The sequence below is a fragment of the Hypoxylon trugodes genome, assembly GCF_022578975.1.
Source record: "Hypoxylon trugodes strain CBS 135444 unplaced genomic scaffold F4822scaffold_2, whole genome shotgun sequence".
Taxonomy (NCBI): domain Eukaryota; kingdom Fungi; phylum Ascomycota; class Sordariomycetes; order Xylariales; family Hypoxylaceae; genus Hypoxylon; species Hypoxylon trugodes.
The window spans coordinates 1332508-1355161 of NW_026250017.1; the positions used below are offsets into that span (position 1 = coordinate 1332508).

The 22654-nt window shown below is 47.8% G+C and overlaps 5 protein-coding genes across 5 annotated transcripts; 2 read left to right on the forward strand and 3 right to left on the reverse strand.

The window, feature by feature from the left end:
- Window positions 1-428: 428 nt before the first annotated feature.
- On the reverse strand, window positions 429-2850 carry F4822DRAFT_117073 (HET-domain-containing protein). Its single transcript, XM_051452553.1, has 3 exons — window positions 826-2850; window positions 686-772; window positions 429-444 (listed from the first exon to the last, which is right to left on the reverse strand). Exons 1-2 carry the CDS (start codon window positions 2465-2467, stop codon window positions 690-692), a joined length of 1725 nt encoding a protein of 574 aa, XP_051317923.1. The 5' UTR covers window positions 2468-2850; the 3' UTR covers window positions 429-444; window positions 686-689.
- F4822DRAFT_389762 (putative dimethylaniline monooxygenase) lies at window positions 2705-5188 on the forward strand. The gene is made up of 6 exons (XM_051457003.1): window positions 2705-3301; window positions 3380-3467; window positions 3518-3676; window positions 3755-4040; window positions 4111-4470; window positions 4537-5188. Exons 1-6 carry the CDS (start codon window positions 3235-3237, stop codon window positions 5059-5061), a joined length of 1485 nt encoding a protein of 494 aa, XP_051317924.1. The 5' UTR covers window positions 2705-3234; the 3' UTR covers window positions 5062-5188.
- On the reverse strand, window positions 5189-7764 carry F4822DRAFT_389765 (uncharacterized protein). The gene has a single exon (XM_051457004.1). It carries the CDS (start codon window positions 7618-7620, stop codon window positions 5389-5391), a length of 2232 nt encoding a protein of 743 aa, XP_051317925.1. The 5' UTR covers window positions 7621-7764; the 3' UTR covers window positions 5189-5388.
- Window positions 7765-9150: 1386 nt separating this feature from the next.
- F4822DRAFT_425365 (RTA1-domain-containing protein) lies at window positions 9151-10214 on the forward strand (the record flags this gene model as incomplete). The annotated part of the gene is made up of 2 exons (XM_051460321.1): window positions 9151-9558; window positions 9627-10214. The coding sequence occupies 2 exons, from the start codon at window positions 9151-9153 to the stop codon at window positions 10212-10214; spliced, it is 996 nt and encodes a 331-aa protein (XP_051317926.1).
- A 237-nt stretch (window positions 10215-10451) lies between these two features.
- On the reverse strand, window positions 10452-15261 carry F4822DRAFT_389768 (uncharacterized protein). Its single transcript, XM_051457005.1, has 4 exons — window positions 14102-15261; window positions 12367-14049; window positions 11373-12299; window positions 10452-11279 (listed from the first exon to the last, which is right to left on the reverse strand). The coding sequence occupies exons 1-4, from the start codon at window positions 14859-14861 to the stop codon at window positions 11068-11070; spliced, it is 3582 nt and encodes a 1193-aa protein (XP_051317927.1). The 5' UTR covers window positions 14862-15261; the 3' UTR covers window positions 10452-11067.
- Window positions 15262-22654: the final 7393 nt, after the last annotated feature.

The following is a 22654-nucleotide window of genomic DNA, read 5'->3' on the forward strand; positions in this document are numbered from 1 at the left end:
CAGTCTTTTACCGATTAAACTGTCCTCTCTTACGTGATGAATCTGATGATAATTATGAGGATTCAGTCTAGATCCTAGGTGAGCTCTTCATAAATACCGCAAGTGATCCTTACGACTGCAAGAGGATCATGCTTCGAAAGCAACTACTATCCCTACGCCAGAGATATAACATAGTTAGCAGATACGGTGCTGAGTTCTGCTTTTATATGTACTCGAGTACCTACCTACAGTCACACAAGCAGCCACCTCCATGCAAGTCCCCGCTTGGGTTCATGTACTATCCGCGTCTTGTCAGATGCTGAATACTTTCTTTTTTGAAAGGGATGTTCTGAGGGTTACGGCCCATGCAGAGTACAGTAAGAGGCTGAAATCTTACACCCTTTCGGGAAAAAAAAGCATCTGGGATTAGACTGCTGATTCTGTCGCAGTAAAGGTATAAGATTTCTTATCCGACTAGATATTAGCTATAATAGTCATGGTTGCAGAGCATTATGGTATCCGTTGCTAAAATATGCTTGGCGAAGGTGTACGCGTCATGGGGGAGCTGAGGCTTTTTGGTGTTAGACATCGCACATGGTCGAGCTGGGCGGCCACGTAAGTGGTAACCCAGTAACCTATCATCGCCCTACAGTTCGGTGATGGTAGGTCATTCATATGATCTTAGGAGGGTTATTGAAACACCCACCGTTTTAGTGAATCGCGAAATCAACGGTGCGAAGAGAGCCATCGCTCAGATCCGAAGCTATTTCACCCCTCATGATCCCGTGTGTGTCTAATTTTGAAAATTCAGTGGGTATTTTGCCAAGTAAAAGGGATCCATCTTACAAGTTTCTCCGACCAGGACATGGTGGTCTCCCTCTTCCCTGAGGATTACCGGTAATGCACTACCTAGGAGTACCACGACGTGGTCGCCTGTCTTCGCGTCTGACGGCCCAAGTCCTATATAACCCTTCTTCGTCGCATAGAAGCGGCGATTCATGGCATCCGCCCGAAACCGTTCATTGAAAGAACTAGGTTCGTATCGCAAGTCGATAGGAGGTATCGCATCTGACGAACTTTTAACGATATGACTAGCAGCTTGAGCTATGAAGCTATCAGAGGCCTCTAGTCCACGTAGCTCTTCATTTGTAGTGATAGTCCGCCAAAAGTGTGAACGCATTTCTTCAGCTGATGGGGGAGGACGAAGCGTCGATAGTGTTTTCATAGCTAAAGTGCGCCATTCTTCCATTACGTCGAAGATGGTATCACTATGATCGAATTCAGAGCATATTTCCGACACCACATCGACAATGACTCCGCGGGCCTTTAGTGTAAATGCTCCTTCATCCCAACAATGGAATGAAAATTTAGGAGCCGCAAACCCACCAGCTGAGCCCAAGGAATCGAGATTCTCAGTCCTCCTAAGCTTACGGGCTATCCAATCGACTTCCAAGTTAGGTACCCATGACGAAAGCCCGGAACTGCGAGCTGGATCTTGACATGCGCATATGATGTTTAGGGAACCGCTGGATTCGATTGCGGCGATTGCTGCTTTCGTGTATATCGTGACCTTATCCAGTCCATAGTCAATTGGGACGTGGGATTTAGGACCAACTAAACCGAGAGCGCCATAAACCTTGTCGCGTTGATCAGTACACTCACATTGGCGAAGATGCAGAACGACATCTTCTAGGGGGATTTCATTATCTTTCAGTATCATCTCCCGTAGAATATCCATCCCAATAGCATCTCCATACCCACTCGAATACCGAGTGAGTTCTGCTACAATCGGCTCGAAATCTGTCGCATGTTCATTGAGAAAGACAGCTGCTTCGATAAGTGCGTCCCAGCTCATCATATAGTCGCCGCAGAGAACAACGATCCCTTTAGCGAGAGCGACTTCTTGTCTAACCCATACCCGTCGCCAATATGATCTATCAAATAGTCGAACGACGTCCTGCCATCTTGCGTAATGTGCGTCGTTGAGTAGTGAGGCCTCTATATCGCTTTCCTCGACGCCGATATCAGATATACTATCAATCAACTTCATCGCCTTTCTGCTCCCATCTGCTTCTTGGCCAAGCCAAATAAGTACTTGTTCAGCTCTCCGATAAATGAGACCCATTAAAGCGACTTGACTGTTTCGCTCTTGTTCATCGGCTTGATTGATGCATACCGCATCAACCCAAAGGAATCGAAATCCCCTTTTAGCTCTTAGACGTCGAAGTGCTGCTGCTAAATTTCGGGTCACCTCAAATGGACGACCATCTAATTTAATTTCGACTTTGCCCGTTGGGTCACCCCATGTGTACGATAAGGCTTCATAGAAGCTGAAAGGTAGCGAATCATTGCCAAGTTCGTCGAGGTTCACAATGACAAGACTACATTTAATTGTCGAAAACCTTCGCCATGTCGGATGAATCTGTAATACACGAATCTCATGAGAGTCTGGTTTGAGAGATTGGTATTCGTAAGTCGTCGCGACCATTTTTCTGGCTACCTAGGTATTGCCCGTGATGGAAAGGCTGGTGTTCTACAATGTCCAGCGGGGATTACCAACCCCCTCAGTTATTGGGGGTTCAGCTGTGCGGACAGCGGGCGCGGCCCTGGCCCCCAGTGGATTTGGCGACATGATCACCTATAGGACGGTCGTTTAGCGCTTACGTTGATACTAGAGATACTCATGTAGGCACTCAATCAATCTTAGAAATATAGGTACTAGGCTAAATGTTCACATTTCTAAGACAACACTGACCATTATCTTACAAGAGTACTTGGGTAGTGATCTCGGAGTAGCATTACTAGAAGGATTATGCGTTGTAAGTACTGATAGGCGGCTCGGAGATCATCTCGGAAACCGGGGTTACAATTCGGAGTGGCGCGAGGAGGATCAGCACTTTCACAATCTTCGACAACGCCAATAAAGCCATGTCTAACATGTCCGGGTGATGTAGTTCTCACCTCGTCAATCTAGGTGCACTTCCTGTATTAGCAGCTAGTTTATTGAAGAACTATCGTCGATATAGACTCAAATTAGGACCAAACCGAAGTCGCACGTGACGATGGCGACATATTTGATTGCTATGGCGAATCGACCCTTTATCCCATTAGTCGTTAACCACGATACAGTGCCGCCACGATGTCATACGGATCCCTAGGCCCCTCTACCCCGACGATCGGTACTAGCCATACTCACTCGAACGTCTACTTGCAAGTAGAACCGATCGGTTACGACAATTCTTGTACTTAAAATACATGGAGAATATCATGGGCGATAAAGCAAAAATAAAATCCGTAGCCGTGGTTGGTGCGGGCGCTGCAGGTATACCTCAATTGGAGCTTCACTACACAGATACTGTATTAATAATACATGGACCTGGGCTAACGTCACAAACTATAGGAGCTATCACGGCGGCAGCACTACATGCTGAAAACTACTTTGAGACAATCCGAGTCTTTGAAAGACGGGAGGCACCTGGTGGAACATGGTACTTATCCAATTACTACTCTGAGTCAACATCTAACTCACGGTATACAGGATATTCGACCCGGATCCGCAGCCAAATCTTGAACTTCGGCCGGGAAGGTTTCCTCCGGATGTCGATCCGCCGTTAAGGATTCCTGATCAATTACCCCGGATCACGGCTCCTAATCAACAAGAGCGGTTCTCTAAGACGCCTATATATGCATCTTTAACGTGAGATCCCTCTTCTTAAAATAGCGGGCTTGGGATGTGAAAGCCACGTCGGTGTTAGTAACTAACACCAGACAACAGGACCAACGTTCCCGACGTCGCTATGTGTTTCTCTGACCAGCGGTTCGCGTATGGACCCTTCGCACCGCATTGGGTTCCGCGTCAGTACGTTGAGAGCTACTTCGCGCATCATAAGACGGATCCGCTATTAAGCCTCAGTACGACCGTCGAGGACGTGTCTAAGTTACCCCACGATAGATGGAAATTGACCCTTCGGAAATACGACTCGGCGCGTCACGTCGACGTTTGGTGGGAAGAGGAGTTCGACGCATTGATCTTAGCTAACGGCCATTATTCCGTCCCTTATGTATGCCCCTAAGCCCCTATTACTACACTTGAAGTAGGTACCTCCGTACCCGTTACTCTAACACTATTAGGTTCCACAAGTAAAAGGCCTAGAGGAATACTTAAAGAAATTCCCCGGTCGCGTATTGCATTCTAAGTACTACCGTTCACCTCTACCGTATATCTCTAAGAAGATCGTCATCATCGGTAACTCAGCGTCGGGTCATGATCTCACGGCCGAGTTGGTCTCTACCGCAAGTCTCCCCGTATATCAATCGCGGCGTTCCAAATCACGCTGGGATGGGGATGAGCCACCAGCAGGCATCGCATGGAAACCTATCATTTCGGAGTACGTACCAGAGACCGGACGCATCATATTCGAAGACGGGACGTACCTTGATGATGTCGACACCGTATTTTACTGTACAGGCTACAAAGCCTCATTTCCATTCGTACGTGGTCATTTTATTCACCTCGTCACCCAGCGTGAATGGTAATTGCTAATTCACATTTTATAGTGGAACGAATCAGTCAACGGCCGCCCCCTATGGGACTACACCAACGACAAACTGCACCAAACATACTGGCACACCTTCTTCCGCGACTTCCCAACCCTAGGCGCCGTCGGCGTACCCCGGGCCCTAACCTTCCGAAGTTTCGAGTACCAAGCCGTAGCTCTAGCCCGTCTCTTCTCGGGTCGTAACACTGCTTCCCTCCCTCCCCTCGCCGAGCAAGAACGGTGGGAGCGTAATCGCTTACAGGATACTAAGCGACGGGGAAAGAAATTCCACGATGTACCCTGGGAAAACGGGCAGACGTTAGAGTGGTTGGGCGGACTGTTTGATATCGCGGGGTTAGGAACGTTGAGAGGGGAGGGGCGGATACCGCCTGCGCTTACGCAGGAGATTGTCTGGGCTATTGAGCATTTGAGGAAGTACCCTGAGCCTGGGAAAGGCAAGGATAAGGATAAGGAGATTGAAGATAAGGAGGCAGAATGGGTGTTGGTGGACAGGGAACAGAAGGATTTATTGGCATTCATATAGAAGTGACCGGTTGAAATATCGCGTCACTCTGTATGTAATTCGCTCGGACATTGGTGTTGTAGATATTCGCATTCCTTGCACAGATTGTTTTTACACGCGATGGAACATAGTAGTCAACTCCATGTCAGTTGAGTAGAATGGTTTAATATTTTATATTCTACTGCTCGGAATCATCCTTAGGTAAAAGCAAGCCCGCTTGCAAAAAGTAGGAAAGCACTCGAACACATGAACAGATTCCAATCTCAATTTCGCAGTTCGCCTGCTAAAACCTTCTAAAAACGCCACCACACTAAATCAAGTACCGGAACACGTCCGAGCGTATGCAACTCACGAAAGAGGGCGTATTGGTGTGTTAAAAACATCGTTCCTCCAACCGCCAGCTTCAAATTGCTCAATGCGGTCCCCTGCTCTACTAGCCTCTTCATTCCATATCTTGACGACACTTCCAGGCGCATAAACACCTTTGAATACACCTTGACCCGGTTGTGCGACACCTACCCTAGTGTAGAGGTTGGGGTCCTCTTCGGGAACTAATCTCGCCGCGACAGCTCTGATGAAGGTCCACAGGTCCTTAGGATCTGCAACTCTTGTCGCACGCAAGCGCTCTCGAGCAAAAATCAGTTCGCGATTCGCAGCATGTAATAAGTCGCCAATAGCAGTAGCAAGTTGGGCCTCCATCGTCGCTTTGAGAATCGGGCGTAAAACTGGCCTGAAAAGCCAACCCAACCAAGCAAATTTGCTCTTTCGCAGTTTGTAATTCAGCTTGTGCACCCTCACCTTCACGCGACGCAAAGTTAGGATATGCTCCAGACGCTCGCGGCATATTTCGACTTCAAGGTGAATGTCAATACCACGCTCATCTAGCGCAAAACTTGCTATACCCTCATCCGCCAAGCGGAATAATCCACTGTGAGCGCGCAGCCAGAAGCCAACCTCGTCTGCACGTGCTGAGAGACCGTCGATTTTGATAAGCATTAGATTCTTGGTCTTGGCGTTGGTTCGGAAACGGGCTTTTCGGATCTCGACATCGTTGTAATTCTCAATCTTTAGCCTGTAGGGTAAAAATGAAGTTTGGTTCACGGTAACACCAGGTTCGATGATGAGATTCTCCAATAAGAGGTCGATTGCTGGTGTGCTAATCTCAAGGCGGGGGATCGGCACGTGTTGGATGGCGGATATGAGAAGTGGAATGAAAACATTCAATGCGTCCTGAATGAGATCAGGATTGGTCGCTGATTCCGGTGGGGAGAGAACTCCTAAAATGCGAAGGGTTGTGGTTGTCAGGTTGCGGATATCCTCGTCCCTTGCCACACTACGGAAAGTAACAGACAATTGCTGCAGTAGCGCATCAATGTCTTTTCGGAGACTGCTGTCAGACCCGACCTCCCTGCTCCTTTCTCTTAGCTCCCTCAGCTTTTTATCGGCATCGGTGAAGAATTCCGGATCTGTGAGAAGTTTTTGCAAGCTGTCTGCGACGTCTTCCAGTAAATTCTCAAATTCGGGGTCTTTGTCTTTATGGCTCACAACCTTCTGGAGAAGCTCTTCCGACTTGTCCCACTCATTTCTATCACCAAAGCTTTTGACGAAGTCCCAGAGATTGGCCAGGGCCTGATCCGTTTCCCGGTTCTCCTGCACGTCGCTTTCGGCGAGTTCCACTATTTCCTCCGCGGCTTGTGAATAGATTACGGCGTATCTCTTGATGAGCAATGAAAGTGTGGACACTGATTCTGAATAGTCTTTGCGGTTTCGAAGGCCAAGAACGACTTTTTGTAGTCGCTTCAAAAGCGTCTTGCCTTCGTCACTTGAAAGTCTGTCCTTGATACTTTCGGCTGTGGTACTTGCAACGTCAGAACTATGAGAAGCAATAATTCTGCCAGCGTCCTCAAATTCATCCTCCAAGTTTTGGGTAGTTGGTGGTTGGCTAGCACCGTCATAGGATGAATTGGCTACGCCCTGGTGCTCCTCATTGGATGGCTCGAGCTCCTGGCCCGCTTCCCTAGCAGCATCACTCAGTGCAAACGCAGAATCTCTGAAAACTTCCCTAGCAACTATGTTGAAGTCATTAAGGAAGGTTCTGAAATCGGGATTTGTGATAAGTAGCGAGCTAAGAGTTCGTACGCTTTGGTACGCAGCAGCTATGTCGGCCCTAGTTTTGGTCTTCTTAGCCCTCCAGCTAAGGTCATCGATGTCAACAGTTATCTGACTCTTGGATAAAAACCAAACAAGATCTTGGATTTGATCCTGGTGGTTTTTATGTAGAAGAAGAGTAATGAACTGCTGCAGCCATAACTTGGTTAGACGGACTAGTCGGCGACCACTATTGGAGAGATCCGGGTTGTCGGGATTTAATATGTCGCTTGCTAGCAAAGTGCGTAGATTGATGACAGTCTGCTCAGTGCTAGGCATATATCCTTCAGTGAGAGCCTTTAGCATCTGGTAGCTGTGCAGCTTCCGATACAGCTCGCGCTGTAAATGAGTGTCCTGCTCATATTGAGGGAGTAGTGGTTCTTGCTCGGGATCCGAGTTCTTCTTTCGCAATCCGAAACAAGAGGACAGCATTGTAATTAGCTGACCTTGAGCGAAGTCCTGTGGGCAATCAACCAGCTACCACTTTTTATTTTCCCTGAGGAGAAGGGAAACGCGTTGCAGCCCATGGCAACAGGAGTTGAAATAGTTAGTGTTGACGAATGAATGACGTCTACGTGTAGAGGAATTCGAGCCTGATTGCCAAGTCACCCAAAGTCACAGCTTAATATATTATTGTCCCCGGAGTTTTACCGATTGACTCTCTAAGCGCTTAGCTAATGGATGCCTAGTCTATTCCTGTTGTAGTTAGTATCGGAGTTAACTCTAGAGTTCAAGTACTTTCTTTAGTTTTGCTTTTCGAGGCTGTCTTGATTCTTCCCCTCTTCTACTACGTACACCAAATTAGAGGGATCTCTTCGTTTAAAATTATTTCTTCGTACCATGGCAAGGCATATTTAGTCTCCTTCATTTTGAGTCAGCACATGGACTCTAGAGCACAAGCCGAAATGCTGAACAATTTCGGACCGTTCCAGGGCGTTGGAATAGACAATGATGAAGGAGACGTCACCCAGTCCCAAATAGGAATGGTTTACGAGGTAACCCCCAGTCCGGGCCCCATCGACTCCACCACCTTATCGTTCCCGATAATCTAACACCCCTGAACGAGCCTGAGATTTTACAGATCCATGCCGGCGCGTGGGGACTAGCCATAGCAGTGCGATATGTAGCCCACCTCTCTCGTTCACTAATCCGCATATGCTGTTCATGTACGAGATCATCAGCAAATGAGATGGTCAATCCGGACGAAATAAACAGCTTATAATACGTAAGCTAGCGAGCTCATTTCCATTTCAGAGGATCATTAAGGGGCGGGATTCAGTCTATGCGATGCCATGTAACATTACTGGCTCTATTCGGGCGTTTCTCGCGAGGCAATGCCCCCATCTGCCTGCCTTGACAGATATATGTGCGACCCCGAAGTGGCTAGGTAATTTTATCAAGGACTATGGACTAGCGGGACTCCTTAGTCGATGTCCGGCTTTGACTGACTGATTCAGTCTTCACTTAGAAGGCAAAATCCTCAGCATGTAGCTTTTGCTAAATATTCGATAGTACTTCTAGCTCGATAATATTGCAGCCTTCCTAGGTACCTATAGTATTCTACTAGGCTCGTATCAGCCTAGTAATACATAAACGAGAAGGAGTAAACATAAAGTATACTGTTCGGTTTCTAATGATACCCAAATCTGATAGCGAGGGGCTATCTTAACAAGGTAGGCGTCTATATTGGCTAGCTGGCCCACTGCTTCACACCCGCAGCTAGCAGTGACCAGGGCTAGGGACTTGAAGTCCGATCGCCTTCTATTGCTCAGCCTCATAGGAAATATATATCTAGCCGGTTATAAATCATTCGAGATCCTGTTTTTTGTTATTCTATCCCGTGTCTTTCGGCCATCTTTCTACTTCTCTACCTTCCTTATATAACTTACGACGTCTTATCCCTATCCTATCTTAATCGCCACCAACCACTTGCTCCCGGTATCATTGACCTACATATTCACAATGAGCGCCAACATAACCAAGGTCCCTTTCAAGGACTGCAACGCGGACATATGTCCCTACGAAAGATCCTATTATCCCTACCGGATCGACCTCGCGCCTAACGCCGTCTTCCTTGCCATGTTTTCGATCTCACTTCTTGGTTTCCTCGTTACATTCGCTGTTACACGACGTGGTGCTACCTTTACCATCGCCATGGTCCTCGGTCTGATCTGTGAGATCCTGGGCTACGCCGGCCGCGTCATGAGCTGGGAGAACCAATGGTCCGAAAACGGCTTCCTCATGCAAATCTGCTGCCTTACCATCGCCCCGGCTTTTCTCGCCGCCGGTCTCTACCTATGTATTCGCAGAATCGTGTTCGCCTTCGGTCCTGAGAACTCCCGTATCCCTCCTAAGTACTACACACGAATCGTAAGTCGAACCTCGCCCAAAGAAAAAGAAGGGAAGACGAATTTAGAGCCAACTAACACCCACCCAAGTTCATCCCCTGCGACGTAATATCCCTCCTCCTCCAAGCCGCCGGTGGCGCCATCGCCTCCATCGCCTTCCACAACAGCAAATCCAGCGACAACGGGGACCACATCATGATCGCAGGTCTAGCCTTCCAAGTAATAACCCTCTTCGTATTCATAATCCTCTCCCTCGATTTCTTCATCAACGTCCTCCACCGCAGGCGCGCCCTAGGTTCCTCCGCCCTATCCCAAGATCCAACCCTCATCGCTCTCCGCGGGAGTTGGATGTTCCGCCTCTTCCTAATCGCCTTGGCGTTAAGCACACTATGCATATTCTGGCGAAGCGTATTCCGCGTCGCCGAACTAGCGAAGGGGTTCGGCGGCCCGCTTATGGCGCGCCAGGACCTGTTTGTTGGATTCGAGGGGGTTATGATTACGGTTTCGGTTTTCGTGTTGAATATCTTTCACCCCGCGTTATGTTTTGGTGATTTGATGGATCGCAAGTTTGATGCTGATGAGGGGAAGAGGGAGGTGCAGCAGGATCAGTTTGAGATGTTGCCTGAGACTAAGCCTAGTACTGCTACTAGTATGAGCGATGCTGCCCGACGGGTTTAAGTCAAAGAGGTTTGGGTAGAGTGTTTGGAACCTAGATGTTGGATGTCTTGGCTGGTATAAGATAATTGTACATCTTAGATCTGTTGTTCTGTTGGGTCGATTTCTTGTGTAGTACCCGGATTAAAAAATCCTATTACACATTGGTGATGGGGAAATAGTATCAATTGAGCAGAAAATACTAAATTATTATTATACTTGACTAATCACTCAAAAGCTTCAAAATGAACAAGATATGAGTAAGATGGAGAAAATACTTTCAATTATTGTAAATTCATCGTATTTATTAAGTCAACAAGTCGGCGACTTTCTAGGGTGGATTGCAACTACTCCCCATAGTTCCGCATGCTCTCACGGCTATTCCATATGAGGTCGAAAGATGCATCTAGATAAGTACCAAGGTACGTAATGGAATGCATATACTCTGCTCTGTTCTGCTCAGCGGCCTGTCGACTTTTTCATGATGCTGCGAGCGGCTGATTCGGTCTTCTGCTTATACTCTTCTTCTCCTTCTCTTGCTCTTCCAACTCTAGGCCAATGCTATGGCCTGAAGTCCCTCTCCTCAATTTTCTACCGACTATCTCGTCTAGTAGATATTGCATCTTTTGTTCCCGATCAAAGCGGCTATAAGTATCGTTCTGCCCTAAGTGGGCGCCATGTCCATAAAGGTTGCTGAAATGCCTTATAGAAAAGGTGGACATTATCATGCGACTCACGAGTAGTCGCGTAACTAGACTGAAATTCATACCAAAGTATAACTGCCTAGTTAAAGCAATACGAAAATGCGGAGGGAAGTAAAGGGGATTGGGCAAGGTCTACAAAGGGTATTTGTTGGTTGGGTAAACTACGAGGTTGCCTAGCCAGTATTAGTGTCGAGGGGTAACACTTTGGACTTGTCTTCGAGGAATTCTTGTCTGTGCTTAACGATAGCTCTCGTGATCCGGTCGAAATCCTTAACTTTGTTGGCTTTCAGCTCGTTGAGCACCTTTTTGAGGCCTTCGATGAATTTGTTCCTCGTTTCTCCGGTGAACATATCGGCTGAGCCCAACTGCGTAATTATCTCGGCATCTAGAGCAAGCGCCAGGGAGTCAGTTATCCAAAGGGGGGGATGCTGCGCTGAAAGGGTTTTAATAATCTAGCAAATTCGCTTTCAAGACTCACCAGGAAGAACCATATTTTCAAAATGCTGGAATTCGCAAGCATTACCGTCCGGACACTGTTCTCCGGACAACACATGGGGACAAATTGGCCGCATCGGGTCTATCTTGGAGCTGTAAGTCATCGACTTCAGGCCACCTGCCACCTCATCAAAGTACTTCGGATGGAACCTATAGGCACGGAAATACCCAAGAGGACTGTGATAAGATAATATGTCCTCTACCTGGGGATTCTGTTCAGGATCATCCTGCGTAGAAGTCAGTAAGGGGTGCTCATGAGATGAGCTGTCTTGTACTTCTCCACTCGGGTTTTCCGGCACCGACGGAGCCGATTCATCGATCGATTGGGACGGGCCGGCATTATTTAGTGTTTCCTCAAAGCCGGGTTGCACATTAGTGATTGCGTGGTTCTGTTCTTGGGGGGATTGGGGTTTCGTAGGATTGTTCTCGGGCTCTGAAAGAGGGGCGATGTGAGTAGGAGAGGCTAGCTCTGGTTTGTACGAGTCGTCACTGCTTGGAGACGAATCTCGGTGTTGTTGTTGTGGAACGGCTATCCTAGCCTCGTCTTGCCCTCCTTCTATTTGAGTTACCGAAGTGTTGGTAATGTTAAGATGAGGCTCGTTGGTTTCGGGAGGAACATCTGCTGAGATATTTGGAGGCTGAATATTGTCATCCTCAACTTCAGGTTGTGGATCTTCATCGGCGATGGTAGATGGTTGAAGAATTGGGAAAGCCTGTTCCCTAACCGGACTGTCGGACTGGGGTGTAACGAGACTAGGCTGGACGCCGTTTGTGATTGGTTCATTTTCAGGTTCGGAATCTTCCCCATCGCTCATAGACACATCGGCTATCGATTCCGAGCTCGATCGCTGTATATCTGCAGGCTGCGATTCAACGACATTGTTTAATTGCGGCGTGGTGGACATGGCATCTGTACATTTGTTAATACTTCGTACAACTGATTGATGTGTAAAGAGAAAACTTGAAAATAGACTCACCAGAAAGGACGGGTTGAACTTGCTCCTCTATCTCAACATCGTCAGGATACGGAGATGCCTCTGCCTCTGCCTCTGCCTCCGCCAATAGTCTCTGTCGCTTTTCACCGTCCTCTTGAATCTCAAGTTCGAGTTGGGTTGCTTGCGCGACTATCTGCTTCAACCTCTCCTGCCTCTCCTTAATGATAGCCTCAATCTCAGGCAATTCAATACTTATGATTCTATTACGTTTCTCGGCCTTAACTTCTCTCACCTCCCTTTCTGCTTGAGACAGTTCGGAAAGTTTCGGTAACTCGATAGCCTCCAGTGCTGGGGGCGGGGCTTGAGGTGACTGAGAGGCATTAACTCTAGCAGCCTTCTTAGCTTCAGCTTCAGCAATACGTCTTTTCGTCTCTTCGATCCGCTTATGCAGTAGACTAAGCTTAGCCCCATTTACCGGAGGGGTTGGTATGGTAGCTGAGCTAGGGCTAGAATTTTGGAAATTCCGATTCGAGTTGGTGAGCGGTGGGAATGCGCTTCTGGAGAACTGCTGGGAAGACGTGTCGACTATTTCAGTCGATGAGTTCGGTTCATCCGTTGGTGAGCCGATGTCCATCTCCACATCTTCATCGTCACTGACATCGATTATCAATGTTTCCTGAGTACGAGTCCGTTTGAGGGATCCAATAGGGTTGGGATAGTTGTCGAAATCTGCGGCTACGGGTCGCTTCAAATTGCGATTGGGTGGTGGTTGTGTTGATGGTGTAACCAAGAATAGACCTGGGATACCCGCTTCCTTAGGCAGGCTCTTTTCCGTAGATACCGAACGTCTATTCGGCTCCGACGCAGGCACTGAAACTGTAGTGGAGCTCTGAGCTGATTCTGCAGGCCCAGGCCCAGGCCCAGGTCCAGGAACCGCGACGGCGTTGTTTGCGGACATCGTTTGGGATGGGGTTGACTTAGTTGTGTCTTCCGCTAATTTCTTCTCGGCTAGAGCCTTTTCTTGTGCCCTCTTCAACGCAGCAAGCTTTTGATGAAGAATTGCATTGTTCTCAGCTCGCGTTTTCGTTTTTGCTGGCGATGCACTAGCAGGAGTCGCCGTTGTGTTCGCCTTAGCTAGGGTTGGCTGAGACGGAGCAGGAATGGGGGATTGGGCGGCTACTGGCGGCTTTTGCGCCTTTGCTGCAAGTTTTCGAGCAATCTTGTCCTTACGCTCTTCGGCCGCCGTTTTTGCGGCAGTCTTTGCATCAGTAGTACCATTAACTGTCGTTGGTTGAGCCATCGTAGCCGGCTTTGTGCTTGATGCAACTGGAGATTGGCCCTTAATGCTCTGTGGATCGGGAGCAGCTTTCGAGGGATCTGAGGGTTCTGTTCGAATCTCAGACTCAGCTGGAGCCTTGTGGACCACAGTAGTAGTTTTAGGTATTGAAGCCTCCAGACCCAAATCCGCAAACAAACTCTTGACCACCTTTTCGTCAAGGCCCTCGTCAATGTAATCCTGGAATCGAACTTTCAAAGGCCATAATGCAAGAATGGCCTCTTGTGCTTTCTTTTTCGCCTCTGTGACGGAACGGAAAGTGCTAGCAACGCCAGCAGCAGGAATGGAATTTGCAGCTGATAACGAGGCGTTGGCAGCAGGCGGTTGCTGTAGTGGCGCCATGTTGAGGCCCGGTAATGATTGTATCGGTTGTTGGGTAGTCGGAGTTGCTAATAATCGTTAGTATGATTGAAGTAGAAAATATTGAATAGCGCAACTTACACTTAGCTCCTTGGAGAGCAGGCTTGCTCACTGACAATTTGCGATGAATTTCTCTGGGAGATAGGTAAGGTGAATAAGAACCAGATCTCTCGCGCTCTTCATAGGTAGGTTCCCAATCCTCATCTGGGGAATATTCTTGGTCGGCTGCGGGAAGTGGGGTTGTCGTGCTATTAGAAATGGCTTCACCTCGAGGTGTTACACCATCATATATGGAAGATCCGTCTGCATCACCAACACTTCCGTTTTGATTCTCCGTTATGCTAGGTGGTTTAGAGGGGAGACCTTGCGGGGCGATATCCACGGTCTCTTGAGGTTCGTATAGATCGTCGAATTCACCTTCACTCAACTCTCCTTCCTCTAGCGTTTGGTCTGCTTGTACCTTGGATGCAGCCGTCGACTGTTGGCTGGTCGCGTTTTCATGGAAATTACCCTGCTGTGATGTGGCGGCAGGAGGCTGTTCTCGGGGTTGCGTAGCAAGGTTCTGTTGCGAAGCTTGACTTTGAGAATTCCATGTATTGGTACTCTGGGGTCGGTGGGATACAGATGGCGGCAGGTTGCCCATACCTAGGCCGGGTATGCTGCTCGCGTTGTACTGGAAAGAATTATTTACGGTCGCATAATTTCCTAGAGCTGGGAGAGGGACAGGTTGTTGGAAAACTCCATAAAAGGGCTGTTGAGAATTATGAGAAGATGGTGGGGTGTAAGGTAGAGGAGGTTGTTGGCCTAGGTATTGGCCGTAATTGTAAGGATGTTCCGACATTATCGAGGTAGACGCGATGCATGAGGGAGTATATCGCGGAAGTGAAACGGCGGCTCGGTATAACGCGATGGATTAATTAGATCACTTAGATAAAGTCGCGTAGACCTCAGCACTTATATCTATGTGTATTTGTTATAACCAATTGATTCTCAGAAGCATGGATCGATGAATACGTCGGATGCCGAGGGAAATGAGCATCTCAAGGAATATTGACGCGTAAGGTTCAAAGCGGCGAATCAATCAGCAACAAGGAAGAATAAGTAATAAGTAAAATGTCTCGAAGCCGTGCGCGATTTTAGATGATTATGATCAAAGGTGGCGAGTCAAGTGCAAATTTCTTTCAGATGAATGCGAAAGAGTAGTGACTTTAGCAATCGGGTCGCCGATTGAAATTATGAAGATTCAATGAATTTGAGATTACTCTTCAATCAGTAGAATTTAGATTTAGGCGTCGATTGGTTGATTACATAATATTCTACCGGAGTTTCTCAAGTACATATGTAAGTACCTTAGTACATAGCACCCTCCAGCGATCTCCGATCTCCACCAGGGGAGTACTTAATCCGATTCCTGATTTCAATGGAGGGCACTGACCACTTTGAGTTTAAGCTGAAGGTACCGAAATACCTTGTCCCACCAGTAGGTAAGGTGCACTAGTCCTGCCAAGACTGGGGGTCACTGTTTACTTCCCACTTTATCGTTGCCATGCGCTCTTGCATGTCAACAAATTGACTTTATCTAATATCGTCATTGCAACAGACACCGCACCATAATAGAAGGAGCGAGTCTTCTACAGGGAGTCACTTCTAACAAGATTTAGATTTTGACTTCATTTCATTTGCTCTCAATCAATTTTGTTCGGTCTAGAAACTACACACTTACATCCCGCATTACTTTTTTCTATGGCATCGTGGCTCATGGTTCAGATCAACGCGATCCATGTAGTAGTTTTTGAATAATCACCGCCGCTAAATAATTGGAGGAATTCTTTCTAATGAATTTGGATATTTGGTCCATGATACCCCCAGATACCCTACTTTGGCATTGAGCACATCCGATATGTCTCAACGCAATAATCCCTTCGCTCGAAAGAGCTCACCTTCGCCCTCGCCGGGTTCGAGTGCCGTCGGTAGACCAAAATCCGCCCTATTTTCTCAGTCTTCTCTGTCGTCGAGAATAACAACGCCGCCCTCCTCCCATACTCGTACCCAATCGCAAGCCTCAATAGCCATCCCAAACCTTTTGCCCGTTGGTAGCAATGGTCCGCGGCATCACCGCGTCGATTCGAGAGGCAATGGCCCGAATTCGACGACATTTGCCCCGTCATTTATCAAAACTGAAGAAATGAGAAAAAGCTTAGATACTGTTAAGGGAATCGAAGGCGAGAATGATTTCTCCGGCAAGAGATATGTATGGCTTAAGGATCCTCAGGCTGCTTTTGTCAAAGGTTGGATAGTCGAGGAACTTGGGGGTGGCCGTATACTAGTACAATGTGACGATGGGAGCGTAAGTCTCGCCCTAATTCGGGCGAGGAGTCCATGTGCTAACCTGAGTCAATAGCAACGTGAGGTGGATAACGAAAGCGTGGATAGAGTCAATCCAGCCAAATTCGACAAGGCTAACGATATGGCCGAGTTAACGCACCTGAACGAAGCATCCGTCGTCCATAACCTTCATATGAGATACCAAGCCGACTTGATATATACTTATTCAGGATTGTTCTTAGTCACAGTAAACCCTTATTGTCCTCTTCCGATATACACGAACGAATATGTCAACCGATACAAAGGTCGAAGTCGTGAAGACACGAAGCCACATATCTTCGCTATGGCCGATGAAGCCTTCCGAAACTTAGTTGATGAAGGAGAGAATCAGAGTATACTAGTTACTGGTGAATCCGGTGCGGGAAAAACGGAGAACACAAAAAAAGTTATTCAGTACCTTGCCGCAGTGGCCTACTCAGAATCTCCAGTGAAGGGTAGAGGGCAGCATTCTACTCTGTCACAGCAGATATTACGAGCCAATCCTATACTTGAAGCATTTGGTAATGCGCAGACCGTACGGAACAACAACTCCTCCCGATTCGGAAAATTCATACGCATTGAGTTTACTCGAAATGGTGCGATCGCCGGCGCCTTCATTGATTGGTACCTTTTGGAGAAATCTAGGGTGGTTCGCATCAATTCTCAAGAGCGGAACTATCATGTTTTCTACCAACTCCTCAAGGGTGCTGACCGACAGATGAGACGAGAATTCCTCTTAGACGACTTTGAGGTTGAAGATTTCGCCTACACCCGGGATGGTCATGATACAATAATCGGCGTCTCCGACTTAGATGAGTGGGAATCGCTCCTCGAAGCTTTCAACGTAATGGGATTCTCCGACAAAGAACAAGCCTCCATTCTACGCACCGTCGCCGCGGTTTTACATTTAGGCAACATCACCGTTGTCAAAGAAAGCCGAATGGCCGATCAAGCACGACTCGCCCCAGACGCCAAGGAGATAGCCACCAGGGTGTGTAAACTTATGGGTATCCCACTAGAGCCCTTCTTGCAAGGCTTGCTTCATCCCAAGGTCAAGGCGGGACGGGAGTGGGTGGAGAAAGTACAAACTCCCGAACAAGTACGACTTGGTCTTGATGCTCTTGCGAAGGGTATTTATGAACGAGGTTTTGGTGATCTTGTTACGAGAATTAACCGGCAGCTTGATCGGACCGGACTAGGCGTTGATGACTCCAAATTCATTGGAGTACTCGATATCGCAGGTTTCGAGATCTTCGAAGAAAATAGCTTTGAACAGCTATGTATCAATTACACCAACGAAAAGTTGCAGCAGTTCTTCAATCATCATATGTTCGTTCTAGAACAAGAGGAGTATGCGAGGGAGCAAATTGAATGGCAATTTATTGATTTTGGCCGCGATTTGCAACCAACCATCGATCTCATTGAATTATCAAATCCTATTGGTATCTTTTCCTGTCTTGACGAAGACAGCGTGATGCCGAAAGCTACCGATAAATCATTTACGGAGAAACTTAACTCATTGTGGGACAAGAAATCCAACAAATACCGCCCTTCGCGTCCTGGTGCTCGCCAAGGATTTATCTTAACTCACTACGCAGCCGAAGTTGAGTATTCGACAGAGGGCTGGTTAGAGAAAAACAAAGACCCTCTGAACGACAACATCACTAGATTACTAGCCGCCTCAACAGACAAACATGTCGCGAACCTGTTTTCGGACTGCGCCGACTTCGACGATGATATCAGTACTTCGCGCAGTAGAGTGAAGAAGGGGCTATTCCGAACCGTCGCGCAGAGACACAAGGAACAGCTCTCTAGCCTCATGTCTCAACTCCATTCTACTCATCCCCACTTCGTCCGATGTATTCTTCCAAATCACAAGAAGCGCCCTAAGCAATTCAATGCATTGCTTGTTCTTGATCAATTGAGATGCAATGGTGTACTCGAAGGTATAAGAATAGCTCGAACTGGTTTCCCTAATCGACTCCCCTTTGCAGAGTTCCGCCAGCGGTATGAAGTCCTCTGCAGGGATATACCAAAGGGACATTTGGAAGGACAGGCAGCGGCTGCATTCATGCTTGATAGGCTTGGAATAGATAAGTCATTATTCCGTGTCGGTCTTACGAAAGTGTTTTTCCGGGCTGGTGTGCTTGCGGAGCTAGAAGAACGACGCGATGCTTTGATTACCGAGATAATGTCTCGGTTTCAATCTGTTGCTCGCGGTTATATTCAACGACGCATGGCCTTCAAACGATTATATCGCACGGAAGCAACTAGAGTTATTCAAAGGAATTTCAACGTCTATCTTGACCTTTGCGAGAACCCTTGGTGGCAACTTCTTATTAAGATGAAACCATTATTAGGCGCGACTCGTACCGCGATTGAGGTGAAGAGGCGAGATGAAAAGATAAAATTACTCAATGATAAGATGCGCTTAGAGATGGAGAACCGCACTCGACTCGAGGAAGAAAGACGAAACTGTTATGCAGACTTAATGCGGACACAGCAAATCCTTGAGAGCGAGCGAGCATTAGCACTTGATAAGGAGGAAATTTTCAAACGATTGCAACTTCGCGAGTCTGAGCTCGAGGAAGAGCTTAAAGGCGCCATCGACGATCAGGAGAAGCTTGAAAACCAACTCGATGATCTCCTCGATGCGAAAAAAAGGGCTGAGCAAGAAGTTGAGAAATACCGAGGACAATTAGATCAAGCCGCTGCTCTAATTGCTCGACTCGAGGAAGAGAAGTCAGAACTTGACGCTCGTGTATCCGAACTCGAAATGGAAATGGAGAACCTCGCCCGAAAGCAGGCAGATAGAAGCGCACAAGAAGCCGCTCTTGGGGACGAGGTTAAGATGCTCCAGAGTCAGCTGTCGCTAAAGGACCGTAAACTCCGAGATGTTGAAGGAAAACTGCTCAAGATCGATCAGGATGCAGCTGTCAAATTGGCTGCTTCTGAAAAGGAGTTGCATGCTCTCAAATCACGAGAACAACGCCTTACTATGGAAAATCGTGAGGCGCACCAACAACTATCTCAATTGTCCAAGACCTCCACAGATTACGAAGAGCTCGTAATGAAGAAAGAAAGCGAGCTTGCCATTCTTCGTTCAGATAACAAGAAATTTCAGATGGAGCAGCGTAATTTCGAGGATCAAAGGAAGATGCTGACATCTGAAAAGGATAAGATGGCTGATCGTCTCCGAGAAGTGCAAGCAGAAATGGTTGCTATGAAATCCCAGCACTCTCAGCTCCGACGCGAAGCTGAAGATGCCAAGCAACTACTCCAAGCAAGACTTTCAGAAGACGCCCAGGCGAACCAAAATCGCGAAGTTCTAGAATCGCAAATCAAGGACTTGAAAGGAGAATTATATAATGTTCAGATGGAATTGAGCCGGGAACGTCAATCACGAGATGACGTAGCCCTTCTTTCTGAACACAAATTCCAAGCTTTGCAAGAGGAACACGATCGACTCAAGGACTCGAAAATAACTATCGAGAAGGAGCTCTATCTACAACAAGACACATTGCGACGGACGATGGAAGCGCGAGCAACTGCCGAAAAAGAACGAGATGAGGCGCGAGACGAAATCCGACGATTGCGTATAGCAAAGAGTCAAGCTGAGGAAGCACGATTGAACGCGGAAGAAGCAGGTGAACGCAATGCGACTCGTGCAGCTCGAGAACGGGAAGCCAGCCTTCAAAAAGACCTCGACGCAACCCAAGAACGACTCAGATGGTTTGAATCTGAGTGCGATAAGCTAAACCACGAAATAGAGGATCTCAATAAGTTCATGATCTCATCCGGAGAATACGGCCTCAAGAATGACCAGGCTAAAGAGCGCCTAGAGCGAGAATTAGTTACAGTGAAAGGTCGTCTTACCGCATCAGAGAACGACAACCGCGCATTGCTCAATAAGCTGCAACAGAAAGGGCTTGAAATTGCGCGATCCAGCTCGAGGGCTAGTGAAGCCTCGAGAGGGCAGATTGTGAGCCTTCAGCGCGAGAAAACAAGATTAGAGGAGCAGGCTGCCAAACTCAACAAGCAACTTGGCGACGCATCACTGACTATTGCCGGTCTTGAGAAGAAGGTTGAAAAATTACAACTCAATGTTGAGGATCTGAACCATGAGGTTGCCCGCGAGGTCAAATCTAGCCGTAATGCTGAAAAGGCCTCATCTAATTTTACCATTCAACTTGCCGAGGCAAACCGAACCATTGATTCTGAGCGTCAATTACGCACTCAGGCTCAAACCACCGTACGTGCAATGCAGGCGACCCTCGATTCTCGAGACAAGGAGTTGGAAGAGCTTCGAGCTCAAATGCTGCGCGTTCTAAAAGCGGTCGATCCAGAAGTCTCAATTCCTGCGCAGGGCGATGCAAGCCATGATAAGATCATGAGTAAGAACTTCGATATGCTTAGAAAGGTCGAAGAATTGCAGCAGAATTTGCGCATACAGACGGCTGCACGGACCAACGCGGAAGCCCAATTGACCGAGCTGCGTGCAAATCGGGGAGATTCACCAGTTAGACCGAGGCTGGAAGAAATGCACCTTAACGAGGCTCCTTTCAATGGCTCCCCTACGCAAAGACGAGGCAAGCTCAATGGACGACGCTACTCAAACACCTCTACACCGACTCGCCGGGGTGGAAACGAGAATGATGTGGTTCCGGATTCTGGTAGATCAGACCGCACTGCGGATATTCTCAGCTTCAACAATCGACAAGACCTGAAGACTGAAGTTGAGGAGTTACAAAACCAGCTTCAAATATCGCAGATGCAAAACCGCCACCTCCAAAGTCAGCTTGAACGTGCAACACCAACGCGGGAATTGAGTCTTGACGAGAGTCCATCAGCTCGTCGGATGAAGAAGCTAGAAAAAGCAAACAGCCGTTTGCACGACATGCTTGACGATTCGAGTAAGAAGGTTTCCCAATTGGAGAAGTCAATTAGGAGTGGCGAGTTGTCTGTACGAGATATCCAGACTAAGTCGCATGAAGAAATCTTCGATCTACTCAACAGCCAAGAAGAGTCTAGGCGTGCACTCCTCCACAACCACAATGATGCTATTGCAGAATTGGCCGATGTCAAGGAACACTTTGAGAAGATGAGACACGAGCGCGCAAGATTGGAAGTCGAGCTCCGGGACGCGAAATCGGACTTCCAAGAGATGTCTGTCGCCCGAGAGCAAGAAGCTTCCAACCGCAGCCAACTACTACAGGAACTCACAGACTTACAAATTCGACTCGATGCTGAAAGCTCACAGTTAGCCGATGTGGCATCAAGCCTTGAAATGTACAAGAGTCGCGCAGATGAGTATTTCAGTAAACTTGAGCAAGCCGAAATCGCTGTTCTGAAAGCGACGAGAGCTGAACAATTCGCTAAGTCTCAAGCCAAGGAGGCTGAAGAGGCCTATGCTGAAATTATGTCTCAACGTAACAAGTCAGATGGAAGTATGGAGGATATACTACGCCAAAATCAACGCCTGGAGGAGAAGATGGAAGATATTTCAACAGATCTTGAAGCTGCCTTGCAAGCGAAGAAGCGACTCCAGCATGAGCTAGAAGACTACAGGAATCAACGCGCTATTGATCTTGAAGATAGAGAGGCAAGTATGGAGCAAACACGCAAGAAGTACCAGGCCGAATTCGCGACTCTCACCAAGGAACTCGATCTTGCAAGAGAGGAGAAGCTCTTCAAGCAATCAGAAATTGCTCGTTTACGCGAAGAACTTGATGACCTTCGTTCCAAGTGGGACGATGAGGTGCTCAACAGCACGACATGGTCGAAAGAAAAATCACGTCTCGAGACCACGCTCGCCGACGTCGTTGCTTCCCGCGACGAAGCCGTTAGTGCTCACAACGAAGCCCAGGGCAAGGTAGTATCTCTTCTTTCCCAGGTCCGAACCCTTCGCAGTTCAGTTGACGACATTACTGCCGAGCGTGATTCTCTCATGCGGGAGAAGTCCAGCATTGAAGCCAGACTCAAAGAGGCCAAGGCAGGACTTGAGGATCTAGCCAAGAGCGAGAGCCCGGCCTTGCGTAATGCAGCCAATACCGACAAAGAAATATTAGAGCTGAAGTCCAGCCTGGCGCAACAAGAAGACATAGCTGCTGCAGCAGTAGAGAAGATGCGCCGAGCCGAATCTCTTGCCACAGAAGTTCAAAAGGAGATCGCCGCCGAACGTGAAAGTAGTTCTGAGCTAGCCAAACAAAAGGCAGCTCTCGAGAAAAGCCTCAACGAAGTGCAAGTACGACTCGTCGACCTGGAGACTAA

Bases quoted from the DNA above. Each gene is read 5' to 3' on its own strand.
- F4822DRAFT_389762 (XM_051457003.1), top strand. From the start codon at position 3,235: ATGGAGAATATCATGGGCGATAAAGCAAAAATAAAATCCGTAGCCGTG. The intron at 3,302-3,379 runs GTATACCTCAAT...CACAAACTATAG, and splicing joins GGTTGGTGCGGGCGCTGCAG to GAGCTATCACGGCGGCAGCA. The intron at 3,468-3,517 runs GTACTTATCCAA...CACGGTATACAG, and splicing joins GAGGCACCTGGTGGAACATG to GATATTCGACCCGGATCCGC.
- F4822DRAFT_389765 (XM_051457004.1), bottom strand. From the start codon at position 7,620: ATGCTGTCCTCTTGTTTCGGATTGCGAAAGAAGAACTCGGATCCCGAG.
- F4822DRAFT_117073 (XM_051452553.1), bottom strand. From the start codon at position 2,467: ATGGTCGCGACGACTTACGAATACCAATCTCTCAAACCAGACTCTCAT. The intron at 773-825 runs GTAAGATGGATC...TTTCAAAATTAG, and splicing joins TGTCCTGGTCGGAGAAACTT to ACACACACGGGATCATGAGG.
- F4822DRAFT_389768 (XM_051457005.1), bottom strand. From the start codon at position 14,861: ATGTCGGAACATCCTTACAATTACGGCCAATACCTAGGCCAACAACCT. The intron at 14,050-14,101 runs GTAAGTTGCGCT...AACGATTATTAG, and splicing joins TGCTCTCCAAGGAGCTAAGT to CAACTCCGACTACCCAACAA. The intron at 11,280-11,372 runs GTGAGTCTTGAA...CGCTTGCTCTAG, and splicing joins TGAAAATATGGTTCTTCCTG to ATGCCGAGATAATTACGCAG.